The sequence below is a fragment of the Diceros bicornis genome, chromosome 7 (genome assembly GCF_020826845.1).
Source record: "Diceros bicornis minor isolate mBicDic1 chromosome 7, mDicBic1.mat.cur, whole genome shotgun sequence".
Taxonomy (NCBI): domain Eukaryota; kingdom Metazoa; phylum Chordata; class Mammalia; order Perissodactyla; family Rhinocerotidae; genus Diceros; species Diceros bicornis.
Genome location: NC_080746.1, coordinates 74,912,785 through 74,928,708, shown reverse-complemented (window position 1 = coordinate 74,928,708; position 15,924 = coordinate 74,912,785). Strand labels below are relative to the sequence as shown.

Genomic DNA, 15,924 nt, shown 5'->3' with positions numbered 1-15,924 from the left:
CTTGAGCTTCTTGGTATTTTCTGGTTATCAGTTTCCCTGTAACAAACCTCAAGAACTGGTAATTAGCAACTTTAAAGAAGCAGGGAAAGAGGATGAATGCTTTTGAGTTTAACCCATATATGTTGGTTTTACTGTAGGGGAACTGACATCAGGGCTGACATCATTAACATTACAGAGAGAGAAACCAAACAATGTGTGTCTCTTTATTTGATGCAATAGGAAGTAGTATACAATACTACCTATAAAGTGTTCAGTATTTTTGCCAGATAACTAAACCTGAATCAGATCCAGCCTCTCAGTCTACCCACTACTTTACAGAAAATATAGGAGATAAAGGGACATGCTGAATGACAGCAGAGGAATCTAGTCAGTAAAATCCAGGATGTAGAAAATTCTCAGAATAAAAGACCTGATTTCTTCAACAAGTGGCAGGGGATAAAAAAGAGAGAAAGAATGTACATATTAAAACAAGAGTCAACAAACTTTTTCTGTAAAGGGGACCAGATAGAAGTAGTTTAGGCTTTGCAGGTCATATAGTCTCTGCCACAAATGCAAAAGCAAAGGCAAAAGCAGTGATGGTATGTAAATGAATGAGTGTGGCTTTGTTCTAATGAAAGTTTATTTACAAAACCAGATGGACAGGCTGGAGTTTGTTGACCCTTGAATTAAAAGATACTTAAAAAGACATATCAACCAAATACAAGTGTTGGACCTTGCTTGGATTCTTATTTGAACAAACTAAAAAAGGAAAAAAATTATGAGACAATTAGGGAAATTTGAATACTGACTAGCTAGCTAAAGATTTTAAGTAATTATTGTTAATTATTTTAGGAGTGGTAATGGTATTGTACTTCTTTTAAAATAAAAGTGTTTATTGTTTAGAGATATATAAAAGTATTTACAGATGAAATAATAAGATTGGAATTTGCCTTAAAATAATCTAGTAGGAGGTGAGGGTGGTTCTAAAAAGGATGGGATAGAATATGTCAAAAATTTAAAGGCTGTTAACCTGCAAGAGAAAACATTGAGATTGGAGTCTAGTTTTGGAAGGCATGTTTGCTGTTTGAATAAAATGAGCAAAGTTTGATGAAGTGTATAGTTTTCTGCTTTTATATACAGGTAGTTCATTTATTTATACAGTTATTTATACAGTTATTTTTTAGAAATTTCTTCTGCATAAAGATATATCGTTATCTTTATTGATAAATGTTTTTAACATAGGCAGGCCATAAATTGGTAGTGTAGGGCAAGGGTCAGCATACTCCAGCCCACTGCCTGTTTTTTTGTAAATACAGTTTTGTTAGAACACATTTGTTATGTATTGTTTATGACTACTTTTGCACTATACCAGCAGAGTTGAGTGTCTGCGACAGAGATTGTATGGCCCAGAAAGCCCAAAATATTTGCTGTCCGGCCCTTTATAGAAAAAAGTTTGCTGACCCCTAGCCTAGGGCACAGATATAACTTCTCATCTCAGATGATTAGTGCTTTGTCACAAAGTAGGTACTGGTTTTTTTGGCGTGTGTTTTTGTTCTTATGGTAAAAGTCAGGGAGTAGTTCTGTAATCCAAACCACCACCTTGAGATGTATGCCTTTGTAGATGATGTTCAAAGACTATCCTTCACCTTCCTATTTGTAGAAGTTGTTTTGGGGAGAGGTGACTTTGGGTCTTTACCTATCTTGTGTTCTGTTCTCAACCCCATTCCTCCCAAGATACATTCTTTCATTCTCCCTCCCTTTGTTCCAGCTTCAAATACATTTACCTAAAGTATCTGTACACTATGGAGAGTGACTCCTGATATGTTCTTAAAGATGATATTCTTTTTATATGGGGAATGCTTAATAAATGTTTGAATACTAACATTTCAAATTCATTACCGTGTGTTGTGAGTTTTGAATTAGTTTTTAAAATGAAAACCACAGTATTCTGTTTATATTCATGAAGGTTTTTAACATGTGGAACAAAGCTTCTATATCTTTGGACTTCGTCACATACAAATCCTATTCCTGGAACAGTCCCCAAAAAAGGATATGTGATGGAAAGAATAGTGTTACAGGTAATGGTACTTCTTGACATGTGGAGAGGTTTAAATTTAAATTTCTTTATAAAAAGTATATGTATACCATGATTTGGGTTGTTACTAAAGAAGCCTAACTACCTTGTTTCAGTCTTAGGATCTGTCTTCAATTTAAATGTCAATAAACCATTTCCTGTTTCTAAGAAACAGTAAAAAAAAAAAAAAAAATGCACTTGTACCCATCCCAGCAATATATGTGCTATTGATAATTACCAACAATGGTAATCACTTTCAACAAAAGGACAAGAAGCATTAATTTAATATTCAATCTGAAAGTCACCCTCATGGCTAAGAAAAATCAATTTTCTCAAAGACAAAGAAGTTAATGTGGCAAATATGTGGACTGTTCAGCTGTAATTTGATCAACTTCTGTTAAATTTTTAAGGTTGATTTTCCTTCTCCTACATTTGATATCATTTATACCACTCCTCAAGTTGATAGAAGCATTATACAGCAAAACAACTTAGAAACATTGGAGAATGATATAAAAGGGAAACTTCTTGATATTCTTCACAGAGACTCATCACTTGGGTATGCTCCTTTGGTTCTGTTTTGCCTGGGTATCTCTTACAATGTAAAGCTCAAGTTAATGGTTTTATTAAATGCCCTGATTTAATTCATGGTTTAGCAATGTTCTTGGTATGGAAAGTTTTCTATTTCTGTTTTTAATTATTTTTAAATAATTAAAAAGTCTTTTTATAGACCATATGACTGCATCAAATTTTAGCAATTTGTACAAGTCAAACTTTTTACATGATCAAAAGGCAAACAACAGATTGGGAACTATATTTACGGTAAATATCAGTAGATTAATTTCCTTATTATATAAAGAACCTTTTCATATCAATAGAAAATCGACAACTCAGTAGTAAAGTACACAAAGAATATGAATTGGTAATTCTTTGGAAAAGAAATACAATGCCTTCTTTTTTTTCCTTGAGGAAGATTAGCCCTGAGCTAACATCTGTGCCAGTCTTCCTCTACTTTATACGTGGGTCACCGCCACAGCCTGGCTGACGAGTGTTAGGGGTCTGCGCCTGGGATCCAAATCCGCAAACCCAGGCCACCAAAGCGAAGGGTGCCAAACTTAACCACTACACCACGGGGCTGGCCCCTACAATGCCTTTTAAACATCTGAAAAGGTGTTTAACCTCTCAGTAATCAAGGAAATGTAAATTAATACAAGATGCCATTTCACATACATCAGATTGTTGAAAATTAAAATGTGTCATCATATGAAGTGTTGATGAGGAAAAATGGGAATTATACTGTTGGTGGAGCTCTAAAAAGCTTTTGGGGAACAATTTGGCAAAATCTATAAAGGGTACAATGTGCATAGTCTGTGACCTAGCAATTCCACTTCCAGTTAGTTATATATCTTAGAGAAAACCCTTTTATATTATATTTGCTTATGGAGACAAGAATATTCATTGCAGTATTTGGATTATTGTAAAACTGATAGGGAATGTTCATCAATAAGGGTTAAATTATGGTACATTTATCCAATGGAGTATTATGTAACTATTAAGAATGAAGTTATAGGTGTATGTACAAATATGTAAGATGGATGGGTAGTAAAATAGTGAAATATTTCATTCACATAAACATTTGTCATTAAGATTAAATTAGGATCTCCAAAACAAGTCCATTTTATTTTGAATATTCTTCAGTTGAGCTGTATAATCATCTTCTAAAATTTTGTGATAGCATTTGTTTTTTTGCATGACATTTGATTTTATTGGTATAAAATGGATGAAATCCTTGCTGTCTCGTAGGGTGGGTTCTGCTTATTTGACTCTGATTCCTAGTGCCTGGCACCTGGTTAGACCTCAATAAATTTTTATTGTACTGAATTATCCTTCATTTTCATAACTAGGACTCTTTTATCAAGGCAGAATGATTTCTTTTTATTTCTCAAATTAGTGTAAATTAGTGGTGTTTGCTGTATTTGTGTTTGCATTTTTCCATTCCAAATTAGTATTAATGATTCTTCCAAGACTGGCTGTTCTGAAATGAATAAATTTCTTCTTTGTATTTTTAATCATTGAGACTATAACTGTCATTATGATATCATTGAGAAGTAATTTAATCGTTATGTATGCAGACTTTCTAAAGAAGATAAAGCCTTTTTGTGGGAGAAACGTTATTACTGCTTCAAACACCCAAATTGTCTTCCGAAAGTATTAGCATGTGCCCCAAACTGGAAATGGGTTAATCTTGCCAAAATTTACTCATTACTTCGGCAGTGGCCTCCATTGCATCCACTGACTGCGTTAGAGCTTCTTGATTCAAAGTAAGTCAACTGTGACTGAATTTATTTGCTCCATTTTATTGTTGTCAGTTTTTCCAGTAAGGTATTATGTTGCAGGAATACTTCCCTTTGTTTTAACATGAAAGCGATTCAATACAATATAAAAATATAAATGTACATTTCTACAAAGATATCTTTTGCATTGAGGTTATTAAAAAGGGATGTCATATCATTTAAAGCTAACCAAAAGAGAGAGCTAGGTTGTAAATTTTGAATAACTTGTTATATTTTTATGATGTGGGCCAAAATTAATTTTCTTAAGCTTAAGGTTTCTAAACAATTCTGAAATTGCATTTGTATGGCACAGTAAGATTTTCTTCCTAAAAAACATAAGAAACACATTGCTTTTGAATAAAGAGATATTTGAATATTCTTTGTCAGAAATAGATTGAAATTGTGTTTTCAGGAAATATGGCTTCATTAGAAAAAAATCACCGTCAAATCTTGATTTTGTGGTATTTTTCTAGATTTGCTGATCAGGAAGTGAGGTCCCTAGCTGTGACCTGGATCAAGGCTATTAGTGATGATGAGCTAACAGATCTTCTTCCACAGTTTGTGCAGGTGAATTTTTTACTAGATTACTTATCCTTACTCTCCTCCTAGGTTTTATGAATAGCAAACTTGCTAAGGGATCCCCCTTCTTGATTAAAAGTACTTTTGTAGTGTGGGAATGTTGAGGTGCATTGCATTTGGATTTAGTGTGAATTTTTTTCCACTATTGTCAGCTGCCTCACTTGACTATTATATATATGTACCTGGATTTTTAATTTTCGGACTTTTTAGATTCTCAGAACAAACCAGACTTGAGCTTTTCTTTGATTTTTCTTTACTGGCCATTTAAACTTAGCTAATGAATGTTATTCCCAGGTCTATACTTTTCTGCTTGATTTCATTAATTTAGCCCAAGTTAATTCATCTGTTTCATTTTTATCAATACCATCTTTAATCAACAAGAGTAATATTTGCCTTGTATAGTTTCTCTTTTGATAATTTTATCCTAACAATGTAGTATGAGTTTGACCACTAGTAATTCTGATTTTCCTTTATGTGTAGGCTTTGAAATATGAAATTTACTTGAATAGTTCATTGGTGCACTTTCTTTTGTCCAGAGCATTGGGAAATATACAGATAGCACACAATTTATATTGGTAAGATATAAATTTTCTTAAGTACTTTACTTCCAGTCCTAGTATTTATAGAGAGGACATACTCTGAAAGTCTAAACGCTATGTTCACACTTACTTACTTACTGTGGATAGCAGATGTTTTATTGAAGGCATTATTATAAGGAAGCTGAATTTTTATGTCCTTAGAAATAAAACTAAAAATAACAAAACCTTCTCTTGCAAAGATATTTGGCATGTTAGAGCTCTATAATAGTGAATGAGTTTTTACTTGCTTATATAGCTTAAAATAAATTCCTAGATACCAAAAATTGAACTTGTTAAATTGATTTTTGGAGACATTCATCCAGTTCTCAGAAGTGGCTGACATAAATATTTTGCTGTATTAGGCTCCTCAGGGATGCCCTGCATGATGCACAGTTTGGTGCCCGATATGAACATGTTTTGGGTGCTCTCCTCTCAGTAGGAGGAAAAGGACTCAGAGAAGAACTTTTGAAGCAGACAAAACTTGTACAGCTTTTAGGAGGAGTAGCAGAAAAAGTAAGGCAAGCTAGTGGATCAGCCAGACAGGTATGTACCCGTAAGAGGGAACATAAATATTTTGATGTTAAAGGACCTTTACACTGCTGACAAGTTAAGTTGTTATTTTTTATCGATAGACACTCAATAGAACTCTTAACTACACCTCTGTGGTTTTGTGCAAATGAATTCAAAGGTTATTTAAAATCTGTAAGAATAGATTTCATAACCAAACTCAGAAAATCAGTGCTTTTTAATTCCCATGCTTATTAATTCCTATCTGGTCAAAATTGTTCTCTTGAGTTTCTTTTTCATTATTTTGCTTTTTAACTTTTTTGTAATGGTAAAAGTAATAAAAGTATGAATTGATGCTAATGTTTAAAAAATCCAAATAATGAAGAAGTTTATAGAATAAAAAATTAAGACTTTTCCAGTTTCATTTTCTCCCTGTAGGTATCTATTGTTTATAATTTGCTATATGTCCTTCTTGTTCATTTTATATGACTTTACACATATATATACTTATGTACATATACAAATTTTTGGAGTTTTTAAAAAATTTTTTATAGAAACATATATATATATATATATATATATAATATGTTGGTGGTGGTGGTAGAATTCACATAACATAAAATTCACCACTTTAACCGTTTTAAAGTATACAATTCATTGGCTTTTAGTACATTCACATTGTTGTGCAACCACCCCCACTGTCTAATTCCAGAATATTTTCATCACACCAGAAAGAAAGTCTGTACCCACTAACTACTTATTCCTCATCCCCCTTTCCTCCCAGGCTCTGGTAAGCACTAATCTGCTTTCTATCTTTATGATTTGCCTATTCTGGAAAGTTCATGTAAATGGAGTCATACAATATGTGGTCTTTTGTGTCTGGTTTCTTTTACTTAGCCTAATGTTTTCAAGGTTCATCCATATTGTAGCATGTGTAAGTACTTCATTCCTTTTTATGGCTGAATAATGTTCCATTGTGTGAATAATACCACATTTTGTTTATTCATTCATCAGTTGATGGACATTTGGCTTGCTTCTACTATTTGGCTATTATGAATAATACTGCTGTGAATATTCGTGTATAAGTTTTTGTTTGAACACCTGTTTTCACTTTACCTTGGAGTGGAATTACTGGGTCATAGAGCAATTCTGTGTTTAACTTTTTGAGGAACCATCAAACTGTTTTCCAAAGCAGCTGCACCATTTTATATTCCTATCAGCAACGTATGAGGGTTCCAGTTTCTCCACATCCTTACCAACAGTTGTCATTTTCTGTTTTTTTCTTATTTTATTGTTATAGTCATCTTAGTGGGTGTGAATTGATATCTCATTGTGGTTTTGATTTGCATTTCCCTAATGACTAATGATTTTGAGCACATTTTCATGTCTTGGTTGGCCATTTGTATATCTTCTTTGGAAAAATTTCTTTTCTAAGTCCTTTTTTAATTGATTTATCTTTTTGTTGTTGAATTGTCAGAGTTCTTTATATATTCTGAATGCCAGACCCTTCTCACATATACTATTTGCAAATATTCTTTCTCATTCTGAGGATTATCTTTTTATTTCCTTGATAGTGTCCTTTGATGCACAAAAGTTTTTGATTTTATGAATTCTAATTTATTTTTTCTTTTGTTGCTTATACTTTTTTTTTTTTTTTTTTTTTTGTGTGTGAGGAGATCAGCCCTGAGCTAACATCCGCCAATCCTCCTCTTTTTTTGCTGAGGAAGACGGCCCTGGGCTAACATCTGTGCCTATCTTCCTCCACTTTATATGGGACGCCGCCACAGCATGGCTTACCAAGCAGTGCGTCGGTGCGCGCCCGGGATCCGAACCAGCGAACCCCGGGCCGCCGCAGCGGAGCGCGCGCACTTAACCGCTTGCGCCACCGGGCCGGCCCCTTGTTGCTTATACTTTTGATATCAGATCTAAGAATTCATTGTCAAATCCAAGGTCACAAAGATGTACACCTATTTTTTCTTCTCAGAGTTTTATAGTTGTTTTTGTATTTAAGTCTTTGATCCATTTTGTATTTTTTTTATATGGTATGAGATAAGGGTCCAACTTCATTCTTTTACATGTGGTTATCCAGTTGTCCCAGTACATTTGTTGAAGAGACTATTCTTTCCCATTGAATGATCTCGGCACCCTTGTTGAAAACCAGTTGACCATAAATAATATGGATTTATTTCTGGACTCTCGATTCTGTTCTGTTGATCTATATGTCTTTCCTTATGCCATACTGTTTTCATTACTGCAGCTTTGTAGTAAGTTTTGAAATCAGGAAGTATGAGTCCTCCAACTTTGTTCTTTTACAAGATAGTTTTGGCTATTCAGAAGTCCCTTGCAATTCTGTATGAATTTTAGGGTCAGCTTTCCATTTCTGCAAAAAGGCAGTTGGAATTTTGATAAGAATTATATTGAATCTTTGGATCGATTTGGGAAATATTGCAGTCTTACTAATATTAAATCTTCCAGTTAGTTCATGAACACTGGATGTCTTCCATTTGTTTAGATCTTTAGTTTCTTTCAGCAATTACACTTTTTTTTTTCAGATTGCTTTTTTTTTACTTCATTTTGGAGAATTCATGTCAGTAAATATAGTTATACTTCATGTTTCTTAATGAGTACATAATAGTGCAAGGTATTGTAACGTAAATTATGAACCGTTACTTCAGTGTAGGTTGTTAACACATTTTTCTTTTTCCAAACAGTCCTGTGATAAACTTTAGTGTATAGGTTTTGGCAAATATTTCTTTATAGGATATTCCTGCAGGTGAAATGGCTGACTCAAGAGCTATATACATTTTTATTTATAATAGTTTCTGTTAGATTGCTCTACCAAAAAAAAAACCTATACCTGTATGTACCTCCCTCCCTACCAATAGGTTATGAAAGTATCTGTTTCCCACCCCTGTTGTCAGCACTAGATGTTATCTTAAATTTTTAATATGTTAGGTGAAAAATTGCATCTTATTTTTGTTTAATTTCTATTTCTTTGAATCTTAGTGAGTTTTAACTAATATGTTAAATATGACAATATGTACTTTTCCCCCTATGTTTATAGCCTTTGCCCATTATAATTTCATTTTTATAGTAAAAATTAGCTTTCTTTAACAACAACTTTGACCGTTTGACAATTGGGCATTTTAAAAATTGGGTCCACATCATAGTTTTGTTGTCTTAAAAATAGGTATTCATTTTCATTATGTACTTACAGTATCAATCTCTTTTCCTAGGTTGTCCTCCAAAGGAGTATGGAACGAGTACAGTCCTTTTTTCTGAAAAATAAATGCCGTCTCCCTCTCAATCCAAGTCTTGTGGCAAAAGAATTAAATATTAAGGTGACACATAAAATACTTATAAGTTCATATTACATTTCAAAATAATGGGTAGAAATAAGGCAAACGGGCAAGTATACCTAAGGCAAATGAGGATAAAATGTGCATAGGTTGGTTGTAAGTATTTATGGATGTCTGTTTGTAAGATCCATATTTATCTCAGTATATTTTTACCTAATCACCATTCTTGGGGAAAAAAATAGTGTAAAATTATTTACTACCTTGAAATTTTTTTTACTATGGTATAATAGCTACATGAGAGGCATATGTTGTGATTTCAATGATAAAACTACCCAGTTACAGTTAGGTATTTTTTTTTCTTCCCTTGTGAATAGCCAGATAGACTCTTCCCAGGTTTATAGCACTTTTTAGAGCCATCAGAAAGTAGTTGAGAAATCATCAAAATTGAGTAATTATATTTTGAACTGGGCTAGTAGTAATACAATAGTGGATTGTTCTCTAACATCACTTCAGCAAAAGCCACCAATTAATTCATCCATTAGTGTCTATGATTGTGAAAGACTAGGGTAGAACTATCCATAAAGAAGTCTCAGATTTGATTTTCTTGAAGTTGACATATGGCTACTCTTCACTGAAATTTAACGGTGGGTGCCTGAGTTGTATAATTATGTCATTGAGGGGGTGAATTTTCCCCTTGGGTTTTGTTTGTTGTTTCCCTCAAATTGGTCTCTGTCTTAAATTAGTTTTTTAACCAGATTCATTTTAAAATAAGATTTGATCTTTGCTAATGAAATTGTTAAATTTAGTGTTACTATTTGATTCCATGGCTGATTATTAATTATAATAGTACCATAAATAGAAGTAGAGATCTCATTCCAGATCTCATCAATTTAGAGGAAAGATAAAAGAATATAAAATTTTGTGCTCTGTTGAAGAATTATTACAAAAGCTCAAACATTTAATTGTTTCTGTCTCAAATTTTTAAGGTTTTGTTTCCCTGCCTAGAGAGTAGTAGATGATATTTTACTCGTATATGCTATGTTGAAGTTTTCAAAAAGTATTTTTATATACGTTTTATCTGCTAGATAATCCAAAAAGCAGTTCACATGTGTTATTTCATTTGCCATAATTCAGAGGAACAAGTGAAAGGAGACATGCCTAGGACAAAAAAAATCTCAAAACCATTTTTATTCCAGTGTTATCTTCATAATGCGTAACTTGTTGCATTTGTAGTCATGTTCCTTCTTCAGTTCTAATGCTGTGCCCCTAAAAGTCACAATGGTGAATGCTGATCCAATGGGAGAAGAAATTAATGTCATGTTTAAGGTAAGAAAAATAAGGTTACTTTGTTTTTAAATGGTACTTTAAAAAGTCTGTTCTCAAATTCTTTTTCCAAAAATTGCAAAAGTAATTTTGTTTATTTAATATTTAATTAAATTGATTAATTATGTGAAAAATTATCACTGACATAAACTGTTTCCAAATAGATTTGGGAACAAATGCAACTCTGGGCTAGAACTGCTGCGTATGGCTATGCTGGTTGAGCACATCATAACTCCAGGCAGTGCCTTTCACGCAGACTGTGATGTGAATGGTACCCGCTAGAGTTGTGCATTGCAAAACCCCAAACCGTGAGCAGTGGCACTGGTTTTTGGAAACATAACTTATCTGTGGCAAGCAGCAGGAGTGGAGTACTTAACAGAGGAATCTGTTACCAGTCAAAATTCTGTGTGTTGTGATCATAATTAGTATATTTTGAAGAAAGAATGGAGAGTTAGTTAATTCAATGAGTTTGATTAGTAGTGGTTCATAAAGATAGCTTCTCTTGAACCACCTTTGATATGTATAGCAAGTTCCCATATACTCAGATCTGGTTTTGGACTCTTATTTTATTTTACTGATGTATTTGCCTTTTCCTAAAACAGTACCATCTGTTTGAATATGGAAATTTTATATGTTGAGTTTTAATATTTGTTAAGGCAAATCCCCTCCTTTATTTTTTTTTCTTAATTTTCTTGGCTAGTCTTAAAAATGTATTCATCATTATGTGTTTTAAAGTTATTGTATCCAATTTAAAAAAGAAAATGAAAACTTGATGTGATACCAGTTAGAATTAATTCATTTTGGGAGAATTAACTTTTTTTTTAAGTATACTCTTTATTTTAAGATAATTATAGATTCATAGTCCATTGTAAGAAATTATATAGTGACCCTGTGTACCCTTTACTCAGTTTCCCTCAATGGAAACATCTTGCAAAACTGTGGTACAATATCACAATCAGGATGTTGGCATTGATGCAGTCAAGATATGGAATATTTTGGGACTAGCCCTGTGGCCTAGTGGTTAAGTTTGGCATGCTCTGCTTTGGCAGCCCAGGTTTGGTTCCTGGGCACCGACCTACACCACTTGTCGGTAGCCGTGCTGGGGCCCACATACAAAACAGAGGAAGATTGGCACAGATGTTAGCTCAGGGCGAATCTTCCTCAAACAAAAAGGGGAAGATTGGCAACAGGTGTTGGCTCAGGGCAAATCTTCCTCAGCAAAAAAAAAACATGGAATATTTTGATCATCACAAAGATCCCCCATATTGCCCTTTTAAAAAATTAAATGTAATTCACATACCATAAAACCCAACCTTTTAAAGTGTACAGTTCAGTAAATTGAGACATCAAGAGGTTAAGTAACTTTCTCTAGGATGCTGCAGAAGAATAAAAAGGCAGTTTTCTTCTTCTCCATTCTTCACTCTTTTTTGCAATTCCCCCCTACCCCCCGTTTATAGTATGTAATCTGTTAAGTCTTTTGGAAAGGTACAGTTTTATTTTATTTCCTTGATTTCAAGGTTGGTGAAGATCTTCGGCAAGATATGTTAGCTTTACAGATGATAAAGATTATGGACAAGATCTGGCTTAAAGAAGGACTAGATCTGAGAATGGTGATTTTCAAATGTCTCTCAACTGGCAGAGATCGAGGTAACTCTGTTAGCTGTGTCTTGGTGTCTTATTTTTTTTCTATGAACTTAGGGCACAGTGTTCCTGCCCTGAGGGTCCTGATGCTGGTACACTATGATCTCAGTAGTTCCTTATTTTAATTTAGTGTTACTTTATTGATTCATTTGCTCACAATCAAACAATTCAATGAGTAGCCCTAATAAATGCTTTGCAGTAACCAGAGGTGTCCATTAAGTGACCCAATGGGGACTTTATGGTCTTTATCTTTTAACTTAAAAGTAAGGCCATATCTAAGTGAAACCAATTTTGATTTCATTTCTGCAGAATAAAATAATGGTTTTTTCCCTACTAAGAGCAGACTTCATCTTATTGTTTATTGAATAAGTTTTTTTCATATATGTTAACTGCGAATAATAATAGTTAACTGTGAATAATAATAGTACTACACTCATAGAAATATTGCGATAATTAAAGGAGATAATGAATGTAAAACACCCCAGTATCTGCTGCATACTAGGTGCTCAATAAATTGCAACCATTATCATCATTCTTACTCAACAGATGTTTGTTGCATTTCTACCATCTATCTGCAAAATGCTGGTAAGGTGTAGTGCCTATATTTTAGAGGGAAGCAGTTAAAGACATATACAAGTAACTAGAAATACTTTAATGAGAAGAAAGCTCTAACAGAATTACAAAGGCAGTGCTATGGGATTTTAAAGGAGGGAAAGATCACCTATGGTTGTTGGAAATAAGAACTACTTCACAGGGGCCGGCCCGGTGGCGCAAGCAGTTAAGTGCGTGTGCTCCGCTGCAGCAGCCCAGGGTTCGCCAGTTCGGACCCCGGGTGTGCACCAACGCACCGCTTGTTAAGCCATGCTGTGGTGGCGTCCCATATAAAGTAGAGGAAGATGGGCATGGATGTTAGCCCAGGGCCAGTCTTCCTCAGCAAAAAAGAGGAGGATTGGCATTGGATGTTATCTCAGGGCTGGTCCTCCTCACAAAACAAAACAAAACAAAAAAAGAAGTACTTCACAGATTCTAATCATAGACCCTAGGAAGTCACCTGAAAGATTATCTTATCTAATTATCCTTCTAATATTTGCCATTCAATTTATGCTTAAATGCCCATAGCGAAGGGAATTCACTGCATTTCAAGGTAGTCCATCCTATCCTGGATAGCTCTGATAGCTGTAGAGTTCTTTATTATATTCAGCTGAATGGGAACTGACTCCTGGTGTCTTCTACCCATCAGTTCTAGTTCTGTTCACAGACTATCGTATAATTAAGTCAAATCCTTCTTCATGATGACCAGTATCGTGGCCTCAGATCCTGAGTTCCATGTTCTTTAGCCATTTGTCATATGTGACTTTAAATTACCTTATCATCTGATTGTTCTCATTGTAAAGGTGTCAAGTGATCCATAGTCTCTAAGAATGGCATCTGGATTTTGTAGAATGCAGAAGAATGGGCAAAGTGTCACATGTGTGGAGCTTATTCACAAATAAAACCATCATACTAGCTCCTGCTAAACCACGTCTTGAACATTCTATACTTGTACATTTTATGTCTTAGACACAAATGTAACTTAATTATTAACTTTCTTCTTACATTTGATCCATTACTTTTCAGCCTCTGAGTTCTTTTTAAAATCTGAGTTTTGTTATCTGTCATTGAACCTCTCAGTTTGTCATGAACTGATGTGAAGAACGTATATTCTGTAGTTTCTGCTAAGTCATTGGAAAAAAAATGTTTACTAAGAGAGGGCCAAGGACAAACCCTTGTGCCATCTCGCACGAGAGCTCCCTTTGGGTGATTGCCAAATTTTGGAGTACTGTATTTTACTTGGTTACTCATCTATTTCATTATGTTATCAACCACTCCACATTTCTCCATTTTATCCATCAGGACAGCATGAGAGGCTTATTACTTTCTTTTCTCGGGTTAGGATATACAAACTTTATTTTCTCAAAAAGGAAATCAGGTCAATTTAAGAATTCTTGCTGGTTGTTTTTCGTATAACTTGTAAGATGGAAGTTGTTTTATCAAGCAAGATTCGTCAATGAGAGCCTACCATTTCATTAGATTAGTTTTTCTCTCACCACACATATTTCATATAGTTGAATTTACTCTTCCTTCTTAGGGAATTCTATGTAACTTTGGAGACAATCAAATTCATCTTGTGTTTTATGTTGTTTCTAACTAACGGTTGAGTGCTTACTTTGTGCCTTGCTCTGTGCTAAATTTTCCACTTGTGTTATCTCACTGTGTCCTTATTTTTCAAATGAAGAAATCACATCCACATCCTCTGTGAAGTTTTTGTGGGTTTTTTTTTTTTTTTTTTTTTTTGCTCTGAGGAAGATTGGCCCTGAGCTAACATCTGTGCCCATCTTCCTCTATTTTGTATCTGGGACGCCGCCACAGCATGGCTTGATGTGTGGTGTGTAGGTCCGCGCCTGGGATCTGAACCCGTGAACCCCAGGCTGCCAAAGCGGAGTACACAAACTTAACCACTACACAAGGCTGGCCCCCTCTGTGAAGTTTTTACCAGCACCTCATATGTACAAATTAATGGGTACAAAACAATGGAGCAAAGGTCATAAGATAGACAAAGTACTGCAATGTAAGATATGGTCTCTGCCCTAAGGGAACTTAAAATCAATCCAGTGGGGAAGATACAAAACATGCAGTAAATGTCTGGTGAGTATTAAAGACAATTGCTGAATCTGGAGAAGGGAGGGATTACTATAGACTGAGGTGCTTGTTAAAAACGTCACAGGGCAGGGACCATGTCTTACATAGATGTAGTACTTCGTCTATCTATGGACCTTTGGTCCATTGTTTTGTACCTAGTAATTTGTGCATATGTATATTTGATTATGAAATTAGAAATTTGTGTGTATGTTAAAAATTTGATTAAACATAATCATAGGATCAAGATGCAGGTACTGGGGCCAGCCCAGTGGCATAGTGGTTAAGTTTGCATGCTCCACTTCGGGGTTCCAGGGTTTGCGGGTTTGGGTGCTGGGCATGGACCTAGACAGTGCTCATCAAGCCATGCTGTTGCGGTGTCCCACATACAAAAAATGGAGGAGGATTGGCACAGATGTTAGATCAGGGAGAATCTTCCTTAAGCAAAAAGAGGAAGATTGGTGATAGCTGTTGGCTCAGGGCCAATCTTCCTAACCCCCCCCCGCCCCCCAAAAAAAAGATACAGGTACTCATTGAAAAAGGATGTCACTGTGAACTATAAACTAGATGATGCAACCAAAACAACGTAAAAGATCCAAATGAATTCCTTCTGCCATGTGTGCCCAGAGTACTAGGATTATAACCTGGCCCTGCATACTTGCTTTTGGGGTGGCCTAGAAGCCTTGTTGACTTGGTTTTTTCCAGTCCTTTCTTGGAAGCAGGTCTCTGTATTTATATCTTTTATTTTGACACCAGTGCATCTCTTTGATTTTTTTAAATATATAAAACTAATTTTTAAATTATATAAATAATATATGCACATAGTAACATATCCATATAACATGTAATAGAATAAATTGAAAAGTAAATCTTGGTTTTCTCTCACACCTCCATCCTCAATCCTAGGCATCTTACTCCCGAAATATAACCACTTACAT

General features: G+C 34.6%; 1 protein-coding gene across 3 annotated transcripts in view; it reads left to right on the top strand.

Annotated features, from left to right (window-relative positions):
• Positions 1–15,924, top strand: part of PIK3C2A (phosphatidylinositol-4-phosphate 3-kinase catalytic subunit type 2 alpha) — a 109,059-nt gene that overhangs the window by 77,699 nt on the left and 15,436 nt on the right. For all 3 annotated transcript variants that reach the window (XM_058546049.1, XM_058546050.1, XM_058546051.1), the window contains exons 14-22: positions 1,946–2,057; positions 2,464–2,609; positions 4,183–4,371; positions 4,857–4,950; positions 5,443–5,537; positions 5,903–6,083; positions 9,284–9,388; positions 10,580–10,672; positions 12,187–12,316. In XM_058546049.1, the coding sequence (XP_058402032.1) occupies positions 1,946–2,057; positions 2,464–2,609; positions 4,183–4,371; positions 4,857–4,950; positions 5,443–5,537; positions 5,903–6,083; positions 9,284–9,388; positions 10,580–10,672; positions 12,187–12,316 (1,145 nt within the window). The remainder of the gene's footprint in view (positions 1–1,945; positions 2,058–2,463; positions 2,610–4,182; positions 4,372–4,856; positions 4,951–5,442; positions 5,538–5,902; positions 6,084–9,283; positions 9,389–10,579; positions 10,673–12,186; positions 12,317–15,924) is intronic.